Raw genomic sequence first — 23,615 nt, 5'->3', positions numbered from 1 at the left:
GAACGGTCAAGCAATGGGCTCGGCAATTAGGAAGTAGACCAAAGTCGTTCGTAACATGAAAATGTCGGCACGTCTAAGGGGTAGCTACGAATTTGAGAAATAATTTGAAATTTGGGTCTAATTAGCAGTATTCTGTTGCATGAATTACTTACCTATGTGCCCGTGGCACCAACAAGTGACTTTTGCGATATCTGCATGAAAATTGCCATTCTCTTGGGTCGATTATAAAAACCATTTTTATTCGAAATTTTTTATACAATTACAAATTTATCTAACACAACCTTAAAAGAAATATGTACTAGGATTTGGGGTTATATTTTGAAGTAATTAAGCGCAATTTTCAAACTTAAAAATCTGTGCTATCATTAGAAGCCAACGAAAACAACTAATTTTGCTAATTATTATGCTTCAAGCCGTCACGTCAAGCTCCACAAATCTTTAACAATATTCACTAATTAAGAAAAATACCAATATAAAAAATTTGAGATTGTATTTCAAACTATTGACTTATTTTCTTTGATATGCATGTTTCATTTTTGAGCTCCCAGGGCCGATAATCATTTGACTTTGCTTTCGAGAACTGGAGGAAGGAGTGAGATGCCTTGCCTGCCTCCAGTTCAACGTTTTAAACCCGATTAGCGAATAAAGTTTTTAAATAAACGATTAATTATTCTTAGATGATAATAATTGAGAGCCAAGTCCAGATAGGCTAGATCTATAAAGTTCGTGCTAGAGGAACAGTTTGCAATTAATTATAAAACTTTTGTGGTCATTTACTGGATCCGCAGTGCCTAATAATTAATGCAGTTATTTAAAGTTAGGAGAACGATAGTAGATCTAGACTTACCATTATGTTAATAATATTGATTATAGTTAATTGGTTCTCAATCAAATATTTTAGTTCCTTATAATTTGACACTTAATGCAAATTGTAGTGATTTGAACTAAGTGGCTCTGCAAGTAATGTTAGACTAAGTAAGATGTTGCTAGGGAAGTACTGGTAAGTAGTAGTTGTATTTTGGTCCCATGTGTGAATGTATTTATAGGTACCTAATTATAATTAAATGACAACAATTAAAAAGGAATTTAGGTGTCGACTGCACTTCACGTTAGTTTTCGTTTAGAGAGATGTGCGAAGAGGTCTCTGGTTTTCGAGAAATCTCCACAAATTCTCCGGTGGAAACGCAACGCATTGCGCATTATCATTATTAAGGCCCAGTTAACTCAAAAGGTCATTCAAGAACGTCATGGAAATAATGCGTCATGTAATCGGACAACGTAAGACTACATAAAATCGGCTGGCATTACTTCAAAATTCACATCACGATTAATTTACATCTAATTTGTCTATGAAATTATTTTAATATTTAATACTTATTTTTCCGAAATTCATCACGATAGGTTTTATACATAGTGGACACATCTAATATTAAGGGGGGCGTAGTGAAAATGTCTTGTATTATAAAGGTAAGGTAGGTTTATCAGTCACTGAGGCTTTTGTACACGTTTGGGAATTGCATTTCGGACTCCACCGATTCCAACAACAAAAATATATTTGAACGATTATATTATAGAGTTAAATAGTTCAACTTTCTGCCACGTTATAATTTCAGTGTTCGTTGGAGTTCGAATTTTAATAAAAATTAGTCTTAAATGGGGCTTAAGAGACTGATAAATCATGCGCCGACTACATTTTCGCTAAGCCATTGTTTCAGTGAGCGAGGAGGAGGCAGTCACGCATGACAGGTGTAACTGTAGCGTGATTTATGGTCGTTAGAACGATTTCAAACAAACATAATGGAGTCTTATTGTCTATACTAGAATGCAATCTAACCGAAAGTACTTTTGTTTTATATCCTAGAGGTATCAGGGCCACAAATTTCCAGCCTACAATACGTTACAAAGGTACATATACTAATTGTTAATTAGTACTTTGGTTAAATTGGGTCTTCTGTGAGATGATTTCGCGGATATTTCGCAACATTCGTGCCTGCCTCGCATTATAATAATTATTTTAACTCGTGAATGTTCCACGCAGTCATTGTCAAAACCGACATGTCCTGCGCTATTTATCACAGAAAATTTTACCGTTTATTTGCGACTGAAAACAGTTCCTTCATTTACTACTGCACTATTATGTGAGGTGCCGATAGTAAAACAGCCACCGTGGCTATAATAGTAAACATTGTGAAAATTATCAAACAAAACCGGTCGACCACCATAGCCGCAAATTTCCAATCACTTATTACTTCAGCTTCTTCATCGGCTTTCTTCATTCGATTTGTTATGAATTGCAGCTCCTTAAGTATCAGCTGCAAGTCACGCTGACCGGATGATCCAGACATAGTTGTATCTTCGATAGTCGTGGCGTTTCTTCCAAATCCGGGACCCAGATTTGTCGACATCGTTGAACTATTTCCGGACACTCCAGATACATTTCGAATATCATCATCAATGTCTAATACGTTTGCTAGTAAACTTTTTGATGAGCGTTCTTTCAGCTCCAATTCCTTCATTCTGCTATTCATCATTATAGTTTTTCTTGTAATTTTCTTCCCGGGACGGCTCATCCCTAATATCCATGGTAACCATTGCAGGAAGACTGTTTTTATCTGAAAACACCATTATTACTTTATTTTGCATTAAATTTCCAATAAAACACAGAGATCTTAGATTATTTATTTACATAATTACTTTTTCCTAATTTCATTACAATAAGTAACAGTTTTCTCTACGCCGACAGCTGTTCGTGCACCAGTTACGATCATGCGTAAGTAATTCTCTTCAAATACAAATACCTTCCATCATAATGCATCGTTAACTTTAGTTTAAAAAATTTGAAGATGACTTAAATATTTGGGGCACGCCACACGTAGAAGATGAACAATTTGTAGAGTTCCATGATGGACTGGCGCGCTGGAACACGTTAGGGAGAAATCCGGAAGGGGACCGATCAATCAAAGGAAAAGTTAAATGGCTATGCTGAAGTCCATAGAGAATTCAAGAGGGAACTAAGGCACACCAGAATGGCTACTTAGGGGAGGTTTGGTGGGAAGATGAACTCTCTTCCGGAATCTGTTCGGGAACCGCTGGCTCGGGAAGCGACGGACTCCTGAAGTAAGCGGTGAGTGAGTGCAATCCATATAGGGCTTCGGGTTCTGATGGCATAATCCCGGAAGAAGGCATGAACACAATGCTTCCATCATTTGGCAGGGTACTCATGACTAGCGGGACACCCTGCTCAATTGCGAAGAGTTGCCCAGGCACGGACTCCAGTCACACTTCAATCGATCCAATGTTATTCCATTTCCATTCAATTCAATTCATTTGGCCAGTGTTATTTGAAAAAAATATCTGCTCACGAAAATATTTTTCAAATATAACGAACGAAGTTTTTGCGCATGATTTCGAGAATCATCGAAACTAGTCCAAGCGCATGCGAAGTAATATTACCTTTCTTTATTAAATTCAACCAAAGCAATTCTTGTAAAAATAACTTCAAAGTCATAGATTTTATTCCGTAATGTTTACTACTGCAGCGATATTTCCGTATTTGTATTGTTTACGCGATTGCATAGGCATAGCAAAAAAATCTGGGCAATTTTTGTAAACGTTTTTTTAGTTCTTAACTAAATGATACTCACCCATTGAGGCATTTCATGTATGTCAGCGGTTCGGTGATGGTAATTTAATACCACGACTGTTAAGACCACTGACGAAGCAACCATGAACATAATGCAATTGAAGTAAGTACCTGCAAAATCAATACCATTACCCCTTGAGCTCTGTTATGTTAAATGTTTAATGAGAAACTGTTTAACGACACGTTTGCCTTAAACCATCCACCTTAACGTATGTACACATTTTCAAAGGCAAAAGCGTCCTTAACAAGTTTAGTACATAGCCAAATCCACCACAGTCATTCAGAGTCCTTCTAAAACTGACAGAGCTACGCTACGTTGGTAACTACCAACCTAATTATACTAAACCATAATTTTTAATAAATTATCACGGTATCTTTTTTTAAATAAATATTTCTTACGCTAGCACCGTCATGACCCAACTCCAACGCATGCTATTCAGATACTATGATAATCTCTGATATGAATATATAACAGTGCCTCTGCAACGTAAAATGCAAGGAACTGGTATACACACTTATTATGTACGCACATACAGCCAAGCACTACACACATTCATTAATAATTTTACATTACTCACACATCTAAGTTAAAACATCGAAGTTAAACACATTAAACTACTTTTACGGTTTGTTTTGCATATGTACATCGAATGCTATTTGAACCTCAGAATTCCTCAGTTTCTTTTGGAAGTTAGAGGTCCCTAGGTTATCCAAAATGTGCAAATAAACAAAATTCACTCATGGCACGAGTCGTAGTACCGCCTCTATGGATGCCATCTGTGACCTCATATTATAGATTTAGAGATATCTTAGCCTGTAGTAGTTAAGGCTAAGTGCAAGGGACAGTAGAAACAATGCTCAGATTGTCATCAGTTTACAGAGTCTGTAGGGGTTACTCTAGCTGTGCTTGAAGGATGATTCTTTTCTATGGATTAAATGGATATTTTTCATTCATCGTGCAAGCTCAACATACACGATGTTGCCACCTTTGAACCAATCAAGTTGTGTAAGGGAAAGGCCGAGACTTTCTTTATAAACTAAAGGTTTACTTACCGGATAAACCGGACCGGAAATTAACAGCGGAGGTATTCTTGCATGTTTATTTTAAAATATTTACACTGCAATCGATATAGGATGTTTCTTACAATGTATCACTATATTATTTCCACTCCTAACAATAATCTTTGCAGGCAGTTGCAATACTTCTTTAAAAAGCAACATATGTCAGTGAGCAATGGTGTAGAGTTGAAAAGTAGCACTCACAAGAAGGTCTACAATGGAATATGTACAGTTGGAGGACTGTATAGCTTGTTACTACATTGCCAGGAAACGAGTAGTTTATGTAACCATTTAACAACAACATAAACAAGACAAAAGCAGTAAGACATATAGTACAAACAGGAAAATATGACACATCAGTTCATCACTTAAACATACAAATTAATAAATACTCTATTTAGGGAGAGAGCCTTTTGATACTTGGAGGTTTAGAAGGTTTGCAGCAGAAGATAGAGCACCTCGCAGGATGTTTGGCCTGCTCTATAAGCAAGCAGTAGCTAGATAAGAAATTCTGTTTTGAAAAAGCTTTGGCTAAAGATTTCAGCAATTATCGGCAATCACAAAATGTACACTAGCTCTTCTTCATCAATGTATCTAAAAATCATTTAATTGATTTAATTGAATTTCCTCGTTTAATTATTAACCTAGCTGATGGTAATGATCTTGTTTCTAAGATTTACATGATTCGTCCAGAAAAAGTTAATTTTAATTGGCTGATTAAGAACACCTGTTAGAAAAGAAGTAAGCAGTTAGTAGTTTATTACTAGCTATTAATTACTGTGCACAAAAACATTTCGTAATAAAGGCTAAGGTAAAATGATTAAATAGCGAGTAAACGACCATACTCAACCATTAATTTACAGCACATCTGGGATCAGCGAGACGCGTTTCGTGTTACAGACACTAAAGCTGCTGTTTGTTGGAATTCACTGGAAATCCATTAACTAACGAAATACATTCAGGAATATTTATGACGTTTTGTGCTTGTTACAAGTTAAAAATGAAAGTTTTAATCTGGAAATACTATTATGAGTAAATTCTACTCTTTAATTGCCATTAATTTGTAGCTCATTTGAGCGCTGCTTCGCAATCCAATTAAACGACACTGAGATTTGTTTACATCAGAAAAAAATAATGAAAGAAAATATTACAATGAGATGATGGTATAACTATGTATAATGAGTAAATGAGCGAGACCTAATTTCAATCAACTCCCAAATTTCGAAGTACCTCAATTATCTATAAACATTCAAAGCATGTATCTATCCATTTGGAAGCACAGGTTATTTCAGATAGACAATCACGGTGAAACAGTGACGAGCTGGGCAAAAGGGGGGAACCTCTGCCTCGTAAATGACGCTAACGTCAGAGGTTCCTTTCACTAGACAAGGTGAGGCAGACATTATAATCTCGACTTCTGTCATGTCGAGAGACCAGAACGATGAACTGTTCACGCCAACACAAGTCTTCTGGAAAATTTCCGTGACAGTCAGCTCAGCCTGTCCTTCATGACTCTCAGTTTTTCAGAAGCTACAACAATAACCATGGCCCAAGTGTGATGGACGAGTTCCTGGGAAGTATGGCTGACGCCGAACACTGATAAGACCCAAGCACACCACTTCCATTTCTAAACTTTTTAGTTACTTTTGCTAATAACCAAAATTCTATCCTTCCCCTAAATAGAGAGTAATTACCTTGAACTGATCCTTCATTTAAAAAAAACACCTCACCAAGATGGAAGTATAATTAACACCCGAAAGAACATAAGTTGGCAGGAAGCAGCTGGAAGATGAGCATTGATGTTCTAAAAACAACTACACTCGCCCCTTAGCTATGCTGTTGCAGGATGCTGCTTCCCAGTTTAGATTAATAGAGCATATTCACACGTAGCGGATGTCTCCACATGACGGTGAGGAATGTAACTGGAAACATTAAAAGAACCCCCACCCAATGGCCTGTTTGTACAGAAAAAAGTCGGCCTTGACCAGAAAATGGCAAAAGTGTAGTGAGAACGACCGCTTGCTTGTACATGCAGAAACGATCTGGGCAGTACCTGCTCGGATCATTTTCCCTCCATAGAAAAACTTAGTCTGCCCAGATACGGTACCGCAAGAAACGCGGCAGAAGCACAACTGGAGTCTGGCTGAGCACCGTGACTGGGGGTTTTTCTTTCGCATGTGATTCCGGGTATAGTTGATGATGAATTCAGGCATCGGCTCCTCATCGCCTAGGTGCAGAATGTCCTCTGACTGAGTTTCTTATCCACGGGGGCCAAATTCTTCAATCTGGCCCCAATGAAAGTGCTACGCAAGAAAAATGTACAGAGATGAAGCATACAGAGTGTGTAGGAGATTCTGGGAGAATGACGTCAAAATGACATGGATTTATTGACATTCTACATCGCCGCACTTGTTCTTGGCTTGGCGGGGCCAAATTCAAGAACCCGGCCCCACCAAACCAATGAAGGTGCCACGCATTAAGGATATACACAGATGAAAGATATGCAGTAGATAAAAGATTTCCGGGGAAGGACGTCAAAATAATGTGTGTTTATTCACATTCTATGTGGCTGCATAGAGCTGATTGGACAATTTTGACGCCATTTCCCAATCTGGATTAGGAGTAGAAACATGCTACTCGCCAGAGTCAAGAGTCTCGCCCCTAGCTGAGCGAGTGAGAGGCTGTAGAGTGACAAAATTTTATCCACTTTAGTTACCTCTACTTGTGTTATTTTTACTGTTATGTGTTGTGCTCGCTCTTGCCATAGGAAGAATATTTCACACACAATGCAAAAAGACAAGCAAAACCAATAGCAGAATTGCAAATATATGTACAATTTTATATAATTACGTGTTATTTTGTTTCAGTCAAATAGTAATATATCGTAGAAGGAATTACGTACTGAATTTTTCGTATTTCCTACTTAGCAAAAATTCAATATTTAACAAGTGAAATGCTCTTCAGGTTTCTTGTGTATTTACCAATATTTTGTTGTCGCTATTGCTTTTTTCTGATATAAAACAAATTTGTTTTTTACACTCTTTAAAGCTGTGTTGGTAATTAAATAATGTTAATTATATAATCGTAAATTAGCCACAAGCGAACAGCAAATTCATTAAATAATTAAATTCATTAGGCAGTATTGTTCACTGAATAATTATATATTTAAGGTGAATTATACTTGCATTGACTGGTTGGTAGTTAATTTAACTAAACGTTTTTTACCACATGCAGGATTAATTTTTCATTTGGATCTCGTCTCATGATATATGCATATAATACCATACATTGGCTCTTGTTTGTATGCGGTCGATATTAGCTGTTGTAATTGAAGAAACATAGATTTTAGCAAGATTTCGTGGTAATAGGTAAATTGAGTACTATTTTAAATAATAAAGAAAATGATCGTTGTTAATGTTCCTGTCGGTAAATTAATGACGATGGCTAGATTTATGATTCTGCTAACAAAAGCGAAAAAATTGTTTAAGGTTTTGTCAAAATTAGCTATTATAACTTGGAAGTCCGAGAGGATAAATAAAAATTAAAAAACTAGATGAAAATCAGTTTTATTTATCCCCAGGGTCGTATACTAAAAGCATTCTTTATGAAAGTTAAATCTTTTTCACACACACAGACTCTTGTCTGTCCTTCTTTCCAAGTATCCGGCTCCGGCCCGTGGCTATTTTTATCGAATTGAGAAGGCTATATTCTATATTTCTATAGAAGATTCCTTCTTTAAGAACACAAAGCCGAATGGACAGAAATGCGACTTTCAACACAGACAGACAGCAGTCTCACGCATCAACGACACAACACCATATCATATATCAGGCATTACTGAGGAAATAGCGAAAACAGAAAGGTAGGTGAGACAAAAGGGTTGGTACCTAACAAGGGAATGGCATCAGATACTTGGGGCAAAGTTTCAGCCACCAGGTTCAGGAACACAGTCAATGATAGAAGGATGGTCACTCCTGCAACAACACAAACATCGTAATTACATGTGGAGTTGAAATGTGATGTTTTTCTTCCCCCAGTGGTGTTGGGAATGAGTATTTTAGAAGAAGAGTGGGTGAGTGCCTGATCATACTTACCACCACCACTGCAGGCGCCTAGGTATCAGTTATTACTAGTGTGTACAATAAATGGACAAGTACGTTTGTATTAATAGTGTGCTCATTATTGATTAGTAATGTAAAATATCGACGCCCTCCAAGTATCAACTGGCAATCCAGCAAAGAGAACAACGGGGCGACAAATCGCACGATGCTCCCAGGAGTTCTATCATACCTATCAATGGTACTGCGTCTGATGTAGTCGGTATCTTTTCCGCTACTAGGTTCAGAAATACTGTCAATGAAAGAAGAATGGTGACACCTGAAATTAAGATTTTGAATTTTCATCTGTAGTCTGTAGCTCGGATTCAAGCTGAGGTTTTCGCAACTTCGTGGAAGGAAACTTCAAGTGATTTCACCGAAGTCGACGTTTATCAGGCTGCATATACGTGAATAATATACCTGAGGTCAGGGGTGTAAGTAGTTTAAATACTTGCACCCGCTGGCCAGTGACGACGATTCATAATTAAGTGTGATCTGCGTTATATTACCTAACGTTAATTTTTCACCAGAATCTGGTGGCAATGTGAATCCCAGTAGAGCCATTGAAGATATCAGTACACAAGGAACTATAAGGTTGAAAAAATAATATAATGTTCTCCTTCTAATCTGAATTGTGAACGTAACATCGACGTATGGTTCCGGGCAGCAGGCGTAGGTGATCGTGTTCTTTATTCCAGGCATCCCTAAAGCACAAAAAAATCACTGTCCTCATACGATACATAATCCATTTGGAAATTAAAACTTCTTAAATTAAAAACGCTATTAATGAATTATCCTCGCTCAGAAAGAAAGTTGAATTATCTCTACTTAACGCCATTTATCACGTTTGTAAGATGCTGCAAAGAAGAGACAATGACAAATAACCGTTAACCTTTTACGTTATTAGAAAATATGATGTATGTATTTTCGTATACAATGGATAAAAGCATTTGGTAGTTTCCACTTTTTATGCTTAAACGAGTTGTTTTGCGGGAATGGCGGTTGTTGATGGGGATAAAGCTTTTGCTTACCTATGAGATACCATTCCCCATTTGTAATGAAGTCTGAGAGATCGCCACCAGCTTCCGAATTCAGAACCAGGTCAAGCTATAAAACAAGAGCCATATAAATAGTGTCTCCACTGAGTCATATTTTAGGAGATGCATCTAGAAGTGTTTAAACCGCTAACACCTGTCGTAGGCCTATAATATGCACAACACAGTTCTAAAGGGTTTCTATATAAATTTCTGTATAATTATTTTTTTTAAATGTACCTGTCAAATATTGTTATTAAAAATGTTCCCAGAACACCTCATAGAATAGTTGTTACAAAGGAAATTTAATAATACCTGGACCCTCGTTATTTTGTTATTTGTTTGCAAATTAATATAACTCTATTAAATTCGCTACGTGTGCGATAAATAATACCAAGTAATTTTATAAAAATATTCAAATAATTTAACAACAGTATCAAACATGGATATGAAATGTTGATGATACAAAGTTATGTAAAATTAAACGGTTCAAAAGACCATGAACCATTAAGCATAATTCGTCATCATTTTAAGTTTACAATCTATAATATTTCTATTCTGGTTTAAATTGTGGAAAATTGTAATCCTGGTAAATTTCGAATGAAATTATTTTCAATGTAAAACAATTTCGGATGAAAGTGTTTTTCACACAATTTCGAATGAGATTGTTTTAATGTAAAAAAAAAACAGGAATATTTTAAAAGGAACAATGCCACTACTGGAATTAATAGATTTACTAATGTGCTTAATTTTTGCAAGTCAGGGCAGATGTACTGGCTGTAGGTTTGCTTCTGATGTTCAATCTTCAAATGAAAAAACTTTGGCAAAATTTTCAGTTAGTTTTACCAGGTTTCAAGGATTCTGATTCTGGTTATCTCTGTTGACTTACATTGGGCGAATTATGAGATTCTGCCACAATAAGGAACCAAAGGTCAATGGCTATTTCATCCATAAAGGTTCTTGGTCGCGAAAAGCATGTAACCATATGTTTTTTGAAAGCAGATAGAATTTTTCTGTTTATATCTCACTGTGGGTACCACATATAGTACGCCTTCTGAAAAAATTGATCCCGCGCTATGGTAAAAATTGACAAATATCGGTTTTTGGTACCTAAATAAAAAGTATTTTCAGGTATTTTTGTATTTGAAAATTTTCTTATTCGACTTCTGAGTATTTACAATCCATTTAGTATTATGTTCATGTCCTTAATTACGCGTTTACTTACCTCAAGGCATCAAAGCTGAACAAAAATCGTTTAAACCTGTTCACATAAAATCTCTTTCTAACACCAATATGAAACTAAATATTGTGTCATTCATGCCTAAAACGACTAAGTGATACCATACACTATACCCCGTATAAACGAGTTAATGGATTTAAGGTGTAAACTTAAAGTGGATGTGGAGAAAAACTTGGAGAAGAAATGAGCCATTTCTAACCATTAAAAGTGATTAGGAGCAATAAGTCGTTCGCGGCAATAAATTACTTCAAAGTATTAACTTTGATTCCTTCGCTTATATTTTGCCTCGTTTAAGATTTATGACCCATTAACTGTTTCGCACTACCATCCCCTATGTTCGCCAGAACGTGACAGGCAATTATGATGTGGAATTAGTTGATTGGACTTCCATTTGTCTTCATTTCTTTAAATGCTAACACTAGCGTTTAAAGAAACAAGAAAAGTGGAGTCCGAATATTTTTTAGCAGCCACGTGGAGATAAAACATTATTTCCAAACCAGAATTACAGAAGAATCACATAAGCACAACATTGAAAAAATTTATAGGTCAAAACTATGGTTGAGATTGTTATGCAATTCTGATTTGAAAGGGAACGAATTCGTTGACATTTAGATACTACAACACCAATTTTGGCAGTACCTGGTTACCATCATGGGTCCAGCTGCCAAACTTCATATCACAGTGTTGGTCATCGAAGGGGAACCACGTAATGTCTATCTTGCACGTGCTCTTGAAGATACCCGGAGGGATGTACAAGCAGCTGCCGTTATGTCTGACCACAACGTTTGTTTGAAATGTCCCGTCGAAACCTTCATCAGCACTTTACAACAACAGAAAAGTTATAAATCTCTAACTCAGCTCAGAGTTTTGACTTCAGAAGTGTTTGTGATATGTACAGATTTGATTATTTTGATATGTATTTATTACAACTATGTATTCTAAATAGCATCTTTAGCAAATAACACACAACAAGCACACGAGGCTAAAAGCCAAACAAAGTAGCAGACTCCATCTATAGCCGTTTAGAGTTTGAGTGCTATGGTAGAAGGTATTCTGGGACACCCCAACCCAGCGACAGTCGTATAACGAGGTTGCTACCAGTAGTCTCACATAGTATCAATCTCTTTGTATACGGCTCTAGAGGATTGGGGCACTCTGTGGCCCACACCAACGGCTGGCTGTGTCATACTCCCTTCCTTTTAAGTGTTTATATGTGGAAAAGCAATTAGTTTGACACTATACAGCTTTTGGTAGTGGAGGCGCGTGTCAACATCTTTTAAGCCATATTTACAAAAATGTATCGATGAGTCTGCATGTTTAACAGTGTAATTTATTCATCATTTTGGTATGGTATGGTGAAGAATGGCATGGAAACCTTGACATTGAGACAGGCGCAACATTAATTTATCGCAGTACATCCTTGACAACTTAGAGCTCTACATGTTACCTGTTATACATGAGCACATCAGGCTTCCATAGTTTGTTCGGTGTTATTCTTAAGTCCTTGACTCCCCCATATTCCGTCTCGTTCCATCGCAGATTATAGTCTGTCCATTCCTGAAAACATATTTATTATTAGTAAACAAACAGCAACAACACAATGCACCTTAACACTAGTTGGGTAGACTGGGAACTCGTGGACGTATTGAAACTTGCCTTTCGTTAACAAGTCCTATTTTGGTGCCGAAATGCGAAAATTCTAGTTATGTTACCAGTGTAATTAGATTTCGAGAAATGCACGTATGAGAACACAGCTTTGACTCTCCACAATGGATTTTGTTGGAGTTGTCTGGTGGGTTTAATCCTTGTTTCCCAAATTTTCGCGATTAAACTCTTTCGGGGAGTTTCATGAAACAGAACTTTAAAAAAATATATATATTTTAGTGCTCTCAAACGAAGCTTCTAAATATTTGATTTTCAAAATATTATGCAAAGCGCTTCTTCTATTAGAGCGCTTCCTGGGTTTATCCCATAAAATTCGCTCAAATCCCGATATATTGAGGAACACGAGAGCAGAAACCCCTTTCGGATCAACACATCGCTTGCCAAGAATGACAAAATTTCTCCCCTAGGAGTGAGAGGTTAAAAAAATAATATGTGCCTTGTCCGAAATAAAAATAAACTTATTGCCCTTCCGGGCACATTTTTAAATAGTTATTAGGAAAAAGAGGGGCTATTTGCTGATTTAAACTAACAGAAACATTTCTATCATCCTGACATGCATATAAATGGTAATTAACTTTGGAATAGCTGCTATGCGCCAAACTTTAATCCACTTTTTAGTGCGCTTCAAGTTCTAATGGGTTTAGCGCATAAGCGGAATTTTCAAATGTAACGTAATCTAATTGACGTAAAAGTATAATAGCGAATTAAAAATGTTGACTTACCAAATTTAACCAAGCATTAGTAGTAAGAATTTGGTTTTTTTCATCCTGGAATAAATACATGCTCATAATCGAAATGCTAATATAGTTCGCAAAGTTAAAGAAAATAAATAACAAATTTTATGCATTAACTTTAGCCAATTACATATCGAATATGGAAAAAGCTATAATAACTTTCTTCAACTTCATATAAAACTCCTCAGTGTCCAACAAACTTTAGATTGATTTCAGAAACTCTATATCGATGCCCTGAATGTGATACGCAGTAAAATGATTCACAGTTAAATTTTAGTTTTGAAAGACAGAAGGAGATGAAAATATTCCTTTGTACAATATCAAATCAAATCAGAAGCAGACCTTACCACATCAATAATTTGCTGTAAAGTTAGGCCGAACTTGACTTCTAGAGGTTCTGACTCGTTGGCTACTGGTCTCTCCAAAACATTGTAAGTTTCTAACAACATATTGAGCAATTTTTTTTCGTGTTGTCCTTGTTGCGAACCTGAAAAGAATAAATTGTTGTTGCAGCGATCATACATTCTTTGCATCAAATATTATTTTTTCAAATTAATCTACGGGGGTCGCGATGGGTGATGCAGACATCAAAAATGGGCTTGTAGCAAGTAACCAAGGGTCATCAACTGGGATCTTTTCATAAAATAACTAAGAGGAGTCCTTGGTCTTTGCCAAAAAGCTGGCAAGCATGCAGATATAAGGTTTTACATATTTGTTTTATTTAGTTCAGGTACCATTCAACATCATCATGACAACAATCAAACATTAAACATTAATTAATTTAATATTATTAAAATAAATACGTTAATATTAACGCTCGCATCCCTTTAATAAAAAAAAGCGCGACCAAAAACCAATTATTTTCACCTTCTACTGCGAAGGTCATTTAAAGGTGATTAAAGGCGACCAGGTAAAGGGCAAAAAACATGGCGCTTCCAAATATAGGTCACGTCAACATTCCAGACATTCCACTGCGAAGTGTTTCGTGCCCATTAAAGGGGATGTTCTCTTTAATAAGGAAAGAACTCTGAAGAAAAATAGGTCAATCGGTCACAGTAAGTAAGACAGAGTACCAAAAGTTGAGACGAATGTCAGATAAGGATGTCCTATATGTTAACTTAGATCCAATGATGGATTTGCAAAGTATAGCTATCTTCGTCTCGGCTTCCCGGGTAATATGGCTTAGAGAGAAATAGGATAACAATATTGGGCACTTTCTCCCAGATGTCTCTTGCGTTCGCGTCATCATAACCTCAAATATATATTTTTTTATTTAAACTAGAAGTTTGTTGTTGTTTTTTACAATTACATATAAACCAAAAATTTACTTTTTACTATGTACTAAGGATTATTGGAATCAATACTGCTTCACATCGTATAAAGCATAACAGTTCAACCTTAAGAAACAAACTAAATAGCAACTGGAGGGAGCACTGGAAAACTTTATTACTTCAACCGTTTGCCGCCTTATCAACTTTGCTGATTGCAACGTAATTAGTGTAATACTGGTGAAAGTTCTCTTTTCGCTTTCAGATACTTATACTAAACATACGAAATAGTGATCACTGAGCAGTGTGATTCCATTTTCCACTAGTGTTCCTAAGTGAGGTGTGAAAAATGCAACCTGAAGGAAAAAAGTCATGCTTGTGTCTAGTTGGCCTTTTATTAAATATTTAATGGTATATTCGTTGCACACAAAATGTTCCCAAATGTTTATAGGTATATACTTTTTACCCTTGACCAGTATTATTTAGTGCAGCTATTATTTTCAGTGTAAAAATAATAGAAAGGCTGATGCATGGTATTCGAAACATAGTTTAAACAGTTATTTGGCCCTGTACAAAATATTTTAGCTTATTTAATCTTTTATAAGGTCTTAATTGGCTTATCTCTAAAATTTTGTGTGATTTGTAAATACATTCAACGTCAAATGTCTTGGACTCCCCCTGTTATTGGTAAATTATTTAAGTATTAAAGAAAATACAAATTGGATCATAAATTATGTTTATTTATTAATGTATTTTTAAGAGTAACAATATTTTTACAAAATTTACAAAACTAAACAATAATTAATAGTCCAATTTATCAACAAATTGACAAGACGGTGCATTGACATAAAAAAGTGGGCGATCATCTCTTGAAGAATATTGTGCCATTCCGCCAAGATGGCTACAATTAAGTCATCTTCGGTGTCTTGAGCATAGAGTAGGTACCTTTAAATGCCTTCTTGCATGAAGATTTACTTGGTGAAATCCTCTTCTCATCGTAAATGGCGATAAAACACGGTGAAATGTACATTGAACATGGTTTCTAAAGACTGGAGCTGAATCATGCCAATGTCTACAGACATAATGGACCCAGTACCGATCGTTTGTTTCATTTAGAAGTCGTGGCCTCCTTTCAACTGTACCAGTTTCTTCATACCTTTGAAGAATTCGAATAATGGATGATCTTGGAATCTCTAACAGTCTGTGTGTCTCGTGATTTGAATTTCCAGCTTCACGCAGAACAACAATTCTAACCCTATTAAACGAGGATTTCTCGTCCTGGCATTTAGCACGCAACGATACAAGATTTAGAATCTGAAAAATGTACCAGAAACCGATAAAAACTGACGATTTTCTTATGAATGTCGATAAAAATTTGACATTTTTATCTTTTGATGTTTATGATTTTATTTATTAATAAAATTATTTAACTTTTTGTGAGAACGAATAACAAAACAATAATCATCTAAGTCTTTTATGCCGGAAGTCCAAAACTTTTGAAATTGTTTTTAGTTAGATTCTAAACCATGTGGACAGTAATTTTACTTTTCGACTAGTTAATTATACTAATTCTGTATATAATTAAACATTGTATAGAATTATTTAATAAACTATCTATTAAGAATTATAAATCCCGTTAATGTATCACCTTCGAGTGTAAAGGTATTTAATAACTAAAGACGCATTCCAATAAAATTAATCTTAGGAGGAATAATTGTATTAGCTTGAAATAAGTAATCACCAATGATAATGAAATAAACTCCACTATTTATTCCTGCTGTTGGTACCAGGTAAGCGCATTCAAGTAAAAACCTGACAAGCCAAATTAAGTTAAAAACTTGAATGGTCGTGTTGATTTCATGCCTTTAATAAACGTAATAATTAAATTTTATAGCCATTTTAGTTTCACCAATATCTAAGCTTAAAGGTAAGAACAATTTAAATATCTTTGGACCGAGAGAAAGATGATCATATAGCTCGATATCTTTTCACGCGATTAGAAATTTTAGAGAATTCTGAATAAGACTTCAATTTTGCTTACTTTAATATATTTTTTATATAAGTATTTACCTGATAAACGTCTTTAATTACACATGTATAGATAAAATGAGCATGAGGATTAATGCTAGGAACGGAGGTCTCGATGGAGGCCACATGCATCAAAAATGAGTCCCTAATGAGTGACCCAAGGGCCACCCACTAGGACCTCTTCAAAATGTAACTAAGAGGAGGCTCTTGCCTTATTCCCAAAATGTTCGCAAACATCTCTTAAATTATATATAAAGCCCCTCCCCGGGGAGGAGATAGATCGTCTGGCCATACTAAGTTCTAGAAGAGTATCCTAGGAACCCGAATCGATCTTGAAGATCTCCAGAAATTTAGCGAACCTATGACTAGGATTGATTATTGAGCAGTTATTCTTGCACCGATGAACCATAGCCTACGGCATACAGCGGGTTAAAACACCTAAAGGCCCAAATGTGAAGCGAACAAAATTTCTCCTTCGAGGCGAAAAGCAGAAGATGAGGACCGAATTGGAAGTTAAAGATTTACATATTGACTATTTTTTCAACTATCAAAAGTTTACTAAAATTGAAATCTCGCAACAACCCATAGGTCAGACACGTTAATGCCACCCGGCCTCCTTATCGCTGGAAAGGTGAATTTATTAAATTCTAAATTTAAAAGTATTTAACAATATTTAAAAAACCAAAGTTTGCGAGACTCCTGTAACCAAGTCTTGCATCTCTTGCCTTCTTGCAAGGTCTTTCTTTTGGGCTTGTTGCGTTGATAGGCCAAGATTTCAAGGCCAAAATTTGTTATTCTTTTTTTGATGAGGACCTTCAGTAGCGAGGACTTTTTCAAGATAATAAGACATCTGGGGTCAAATATTGCTCTGGGTGGTAGAGCGTTTCACGCAAAATGACGCAAAAATAGCTTGCGAAGTTGCGTCATTTTGACGTAATTGCTTAGAGAATACTTTATTGGCTAGAGCACTGAATCAGGCCTCGCGACATGTGATGGCCAAATATTCAGGTTTCTAATCTTATCGCTCAATGAGAAGAGAGTTACACCCAAGTAGGCTCTCGACTTTATTAAGTCGACGAGACCCCGGTAACTCCACTTCGGCGAGACGTAATAAGTTCATTCTCCAGGCTTATAAATGACAAAGGCAGATTTTTGCCTCTCATCTCTTACAGCAGTCAATCAACTCGTTAACTGAATACAGTACTTGTTTATTAAAAAAAAAAAAGTTAGTACTACGGCGAGATCGGTTTTTCGTCACATATCGATCCATCTGCATTGTTACATTTTTTTCCAAAATAAATAAGCGAAAACCTACCTTCATCGAATGTTTAGGCCACAGAAACCCTGACAATAAACACTGAAGCAAGGATTGGTTCAACTTTATCAGATGGAACGATCTGATTGAACGAAAGCCCTATAAATCCTATGAAACGCCACGCTAAATTCAAGCGAATTCTCGAAACACGCTCCGCTAAATCTCTCTAACACCGTTTATTTATTCTCTGAATCGATTTATAGGTGCCTTTAGCATCTGCTGAGATATATGTTTTGACAATTCAATTACCGGTGCCTAGTTTAGATGCAAAAGTTTTGGGTTAAAGGATAGTTTCGATTATTAGCCTTGGATTGGAACCCCATGTCGTCAAAAAGCGTATCGTTCTACAGAATTTCTGGAACTTAAATGTAATAAAGAGTGTCCATAGAGCTGGAAGCGGACATTCCAAGAAATACTAAATTCCTCATATTTTTGCCCACAGATATGTAGTCTCTTCATGGCAAAAAAAAACGTAATTTCCGGATTCTCGAAGAGATTTCACTTTTCTTTTTTCCTTATCTCTGACATCATTTTAGGGATGTTGAGATACGGGGCAATATAATATACATCTTTAGGCGAGATAATGTTTTGAAAAGAAAATTGTTAGACTAAGGGGCTAAGGGAGGCTCCTAGGGAAGCATTGAGCTACATTTTTATAGTGTTCGCGCCATAGAGTGTTTCCCCCAAACTTAGCGAATCCCTATAATTTATTTTTTAAGTCTTACTAAAAATAATTGTTTCCTAATAATTAATACATTTTTTTCCATTAATTTTAAATTATCTTTTAATTCGCATCCGGAGAGAAATTTTAATTTCTCCACCGTTTTTCTGCAATATGAAATTCTTTTATTCAAATGAATATAAGAATGAAATGAAATTCTTTATAGGACTAAGAATTTAGTGCATTCCTATATTTGAGTATAACATTTTATATTGAGGGAGAAATGCAGATAAAATGCAATTTCTTTCTAAACTCGGATTAATAAGAGATACATTAGTAGATAAAGCATTTTAGATATTTGTCGTCTACCTCAAAATATCTATAACTTAGCACACACACTACATAGAAGACAATTACTATTTTTTGAGTCTTGAATTCATTAAATTCCAGAAGATATTCCCTTTCGTGGAATGGCGTGGGTAAAAGTAATGTTTAGGACAATTAGGATTCTATAAAAAAAAAGACAATTATAATATTAATAATGAACTACACTACTTGCATTTAGTCGTTAATAGCTATTTACGAACAGCACAAAAATTCGTTTTATTGTTCATATAGATCTCAGTTTCCATAGTTTCTTATACAAAGTGTCCATACCTAATAGGCCAAACTTAATCGACATACGTAGTCTAGTCACCGATGAGCAATATTACTGTTCCCAAATATCTTTGACCTTATGTTTTACAGAACATCCATTTACCCGCGTTATATATTTATATCCCGTTTTAACAAACTTTTTCCTCCCCTTTTTCCTTTATCGTGCCTTCCGACATTGAGTGGATATTGAAGTAAAGTAGTATCTTAATGGAACGAGTTTACATCTACATAAATTATCCACTTGGAAAAGGAAAACATGTTTTTTTAATATTATCTATGGAACGCCTGCATGACCACAACACTTTGATAAAAAAATTTCATAATCTTTTATGTGCGTTGGTTTTATTTTTACATCGTCACATATGTTTACATGTCCCTTAAGAGCTTCGTGAGTGTTTCCACCATTTTAACCATTCCAACTCTCACTGGAGAGGAATGTCGCTTCTGGAAAGCTTTTAAAGGTACTTTATCTCCCAGCTTTAAAGTCAGACGTGATTTTTTTGAGATGGGCATTTACCATTAATCACATTATTAGATGCAAGTTGCTGGATATGAGCGAATGTCGAGGAAATACACGCATAAAGAAAATACTACTTAAAAAGGAAATTTAAACAAGAGTTAAAGATAATTGGTAATTGGGAATAGTTGAGAATTCAAAAAAGCACTTTCTCCTACCTGGTAAAATAAGAAGCACAGTGAGAGCAACTAGCATGTCTTTTCAAAATATTTTTCAGTCCGATTTTTTAAGGGAAATTATTGGTCGAATGTACGAAAACTTCCCCAACTGCTATTGGAGGAATATGTACCCCACGGTGTGCTGTATGCCACTGTCTTGGACAATTATACTTTTTTGTCGAATCGGGCCTAAGTATGATATACTCGCTCGTGCGCAGTAACAAATTGACCCAAAATCCAATTACTATACAACTCTCATAGATACCTTTAAAATATGAATTTTTGCAGATTTAATTTATTAATCAAAGGGAGAAGTTGCTCAATCAATTGTGACCTCGCCATGATGATGGAAATAGGTCATTTGTAGACAGCGGAGGTCACCGAATTTAAATTTGATAGCTTTAGGTGAGAGCCTAATGAATATTAAATGTGATTAAACTGAAGTGACCAGAAATCACAATTACCCTGCTACTTTAAAATAAGATTTTATGGGATGTCTTTAATAAAGAGAGTTTCTGGACTAATTGCGACTTGTGCTTGCAATTGAGGAAATTTGATTTACGTGAAGAAATGGGAAAATCAGAAATCAATTGTGAATTAGAGTGTTGTTAATAGGACGTCAGGCAGGGTTCTAGGTCCCATCTGTTTGCCTCTGGGAAATATGGTTTCATTGTTATATTTTTGCACGAATATAGGCTGTTTACTAGGGAAAATTAATTTATTTTGGTAAACAACGTAGATACAACTACTGTGGCATATTTCCAATTCAGCATAGTAGGTCATTCATGGAAACTGATTCAAGGGTGCCAAACAAACGCAAGCAACTTGTTACGTCAAACTAAAAGTTCTCATCAGCTAAAAAACACATTTCAGGATATAAAATCATATTTGGTTAGGGTACTTCTATAGCCTGCAGGCATTAAGGGAATATGCAATTTTTTTGCTCCTCCTAGGTATAAAAACGGGCCTCCGAGGGTTTAAAAAAATTGATTTTGTTGCCTTACAATATCTTTGGGATGATTGAGGGCACAAATGTCAACTTTGAACGGGTTTCATTAAGCTGCACCAAATCTGGGGCATAGCTATTCTAGCAAATGCCAGGGATGAGCGGGACTTAGGAGCGAAGCAGAGGTGTTGCCGTACCTGGTAACATAAAAAGCAAGAAGGCCGCAGCTAGCAGCTGCTGAAAGTATATTTTCCGTCGAACCATTTGATGCTATGGCTTCCTCACAGTCATGTCCCTGTCATGACACCTTCCGAGAATGCCGTCATTTCCTAAATGGCAGGCTGCACGGCACCACATTCACTTAAACAAGAACTTAAGACCAGCACGAACTGCTGAATTGCGTTATGGAGACCACTGGAAGGGTCTCCATAATCGTTAAGCAGGAGCAGCAGGCACGCTCCAGGCTTCTGCAACTGGCTGCTCCAGCGTTTGACACGCACGTTGCCTCGAACGTGTAAATTCCAGACGAGCCACTCTTGTTGCGATGCAAAAGGGATCAATAAGAGCTCTGCGCGCGCTATTGGCCACGATTTGTTCGTTCGCTGCTATCTATGTGCCCTGTCTAACTCAACAGTAATTTTCAATAAAAAAAAAATGTGTCACTTAAACTTATATATATAGTATGTATATATATATATATATATATATATATTTATATTTATATATATATTTGTATTAGGTGTACAACTTTGCTTCCGCCGTTTTTTTTCCGAATTTCGCGATTTTATTGTAAAAAACTAATTATACCTTTAGGATCCAAAGTATTGTCCATCGCTGGCCACTACTTTCTCCCATCTTTCGGGCAGCATACGAATCCCGTGTTGAAAAAATTGGACATCTTTTGAAGCGATCCACGATTCTATCCAATTTCTTACTTCTTCATAAGACCGGAAGTGTTGGTCAGCTAGCCCATGTGCCATGGATCGAAACAAGTGATAATCAGAAGGAGCTAGGTCAGGAGAATATGGCGGGTGGGGTAGGACTTCCCATTTCAATGTTTCCAAGTATTTCTTGACCACTTGCGCAACATGGGGTCGAGCATTATCGTGCTGCAAAATCACTTTATCATGTCTCTCGTTGTATTGCAGCCGTTTCTTTTTCAATGCTCGGCTCAAACGCATTAATTGGGTTCGATAAAGAGCACCTGTGATTGTTTCAGTTGGTTGTAACAGCTCATAATATATTACGCCGAGTTGATCCCACCAAATACAGAGCATGATTTTGGAACCATGAATAGACGGTTTGGCCGTCGACGTGGAAGCATGGCCGGGATATCCCCAAGTCTTTTTGCGTTTGGGATTATCGTAATGAACCCATTTCTCGTCCCCAGTCACAATACGATGCAGAAATCCCTTCCGTCTTTGCCTTGCAAGCAACTGTTCACAAGCGAACAGACGCCTGTCAATATCTCTTGGTTTCAACTCGTACGGCACCCAATATCCTTGCTTCTGAATCATTCCCATGTCTTTGAGGCGTTTTGAGATTGTTTGTTGAGTCACTCCCAATGATTGTGCCAATTCTTGTTGACTTTGACACGAGTCTTCGTCAAGTAATGCTTCCAAGTTCGCATCTTGGAAAACCTTCTTTCTTCCACCGCTATGTTGGTCTTCGACGTGAAAATCACCGTTCTTGAAGCGCTGAAACCACTCACGACATGTCCTTTCACTAATAGTGGCTTCCCCATAAGTATCTGAGAGCATTCGATGAGCCTCAGCAGCAGATTTCTTCATATTGAAGCAGAAAAGTAAAACCTCCCGCAAATGACGAGAATTTGGCTCGTACACTGACATTTTCAATTGCGAATAACTTTATGATGAAGACACAAATAGACTAATATTTTTATGAGGTTATGTTAACAGGTGCCCAAGGCTCCTGCATGCCCACATGGGATTATTTATTTCGATCATTACTTACCGCTACATACATCTATTCAAAAACGGCGGAAGCAAAGTTGTACACCTAATATATATATAAATATAAATATATATAATATATACATATATATGCATATATAAATATGTCACGCACAAAATCGTTTGAATGCTAATAATAAGCCCGGTCCTCCGCAAGTGTTCACTGCGTCAATAGGCTCAATATTGTTTCCATTTTACGGAATCTCTCCCGTTGAATTTCGCTACACGTTTTCTAACAAATTATGGGTTTAGGTTTCGCTTAAATTATGTAATTGCATTTGCGATCGGGCGCTCCACTAATTGCCATCCCAATAAAGTCCTGCGAATAAAGATACGAATATGACGTCGAGAACAGCTAGAGGAAACAATTAAAAAACCTTTTAAGGCATGACAGCCAGATCTCCTAAGTGGAGAATGGATATATACGTTTTTTTTTTTTTATGAAAGCATCAAAGCCCTTTTAAGCTCTGCTATCTGAAAAGTTATTAGCTAACGCTGTTTTCCTTCCTGGGATAACGAACGAATTCCTGCCTCCTGCTTTATCGTACCATACTATGTAACATAACTTATTATAAGGGATGGCAATTATTAACTCTTTTATCATACCACAGAGATTACAG

The 23,615-nt window shown here is 36.3% G+C and overlaps 1 protein-coding gene across 3 annotated transcripts; it reads right to left on the bottom strand.

Annotated features, from left to right (window-relative positions):
- Positions 1 to 218: 218 nt before the first annotated feature.
- Positions 219 to 21,635, bottom strand: nAChRalpha6 (nicotinic acetylcholine receptor alpha6). Of its 3 annotated transcripts, XM_066398985.1 has the most exons (11): positions 21,220 to 21,635; positions 13,820 to 13,959; positions 13,461 to 13,505; positions 12,521 to 12,630; positions 11,713 to 11,893; positions 9,831 to 9,906; positions 9,309 to 9,503; positions 8,993 to 9,079; positions 8,590 to 8,676; positions 3,645 to 3,754; positions 219 to 2,612 (listed from the first exon to the last, which is right to left on the bottom strand). In XM_066398985.1, exons 1-11 carry the CDS (start codon positions 21,284 to 21,286, stop codon positions 2,124 to 2,126), a joined length of 1,587 nt encoding a protein of 528 aa, XP_066255082.1. In that variant the 5' UTR covers positions 21,287 to 21,635; the 3' UTR covers positions 219 to 2,123. The 3 variants fall into 3 exon arrangements, with proteins under 3 accessions (XP_066255082.1, XP_066255084.1, XP_066255083.1); XM_066398987.1 differs by lacking the exon at positions 8,590 to 8,676; XM_066398986.1 differs by lacking the exon at positions 8,993 to 9,079.
- Positions 21,636 to 23,615: the final 1,980 nt, after the last annotated feature.

This window comes from Euwallacea similis, chromosome 18, assembly GCF_039881205.1.
Source record: "Euwallacea similis isolate ESF13 chromosome 18, ESF131.1, whole genome shotgun sequence".
NCBI classification, from domain to species: domain Eukaryota; kingdom Metazoa; phylum Arthropoda; class Insecta; order Coleoptera; family Curculionidae; genus Euwallacea; species Euwallacea similis.
Note: the sequence above shows the minus strand (reverse complement) of the source record. Positions and strands in the feature narration are given on the sequence as shown.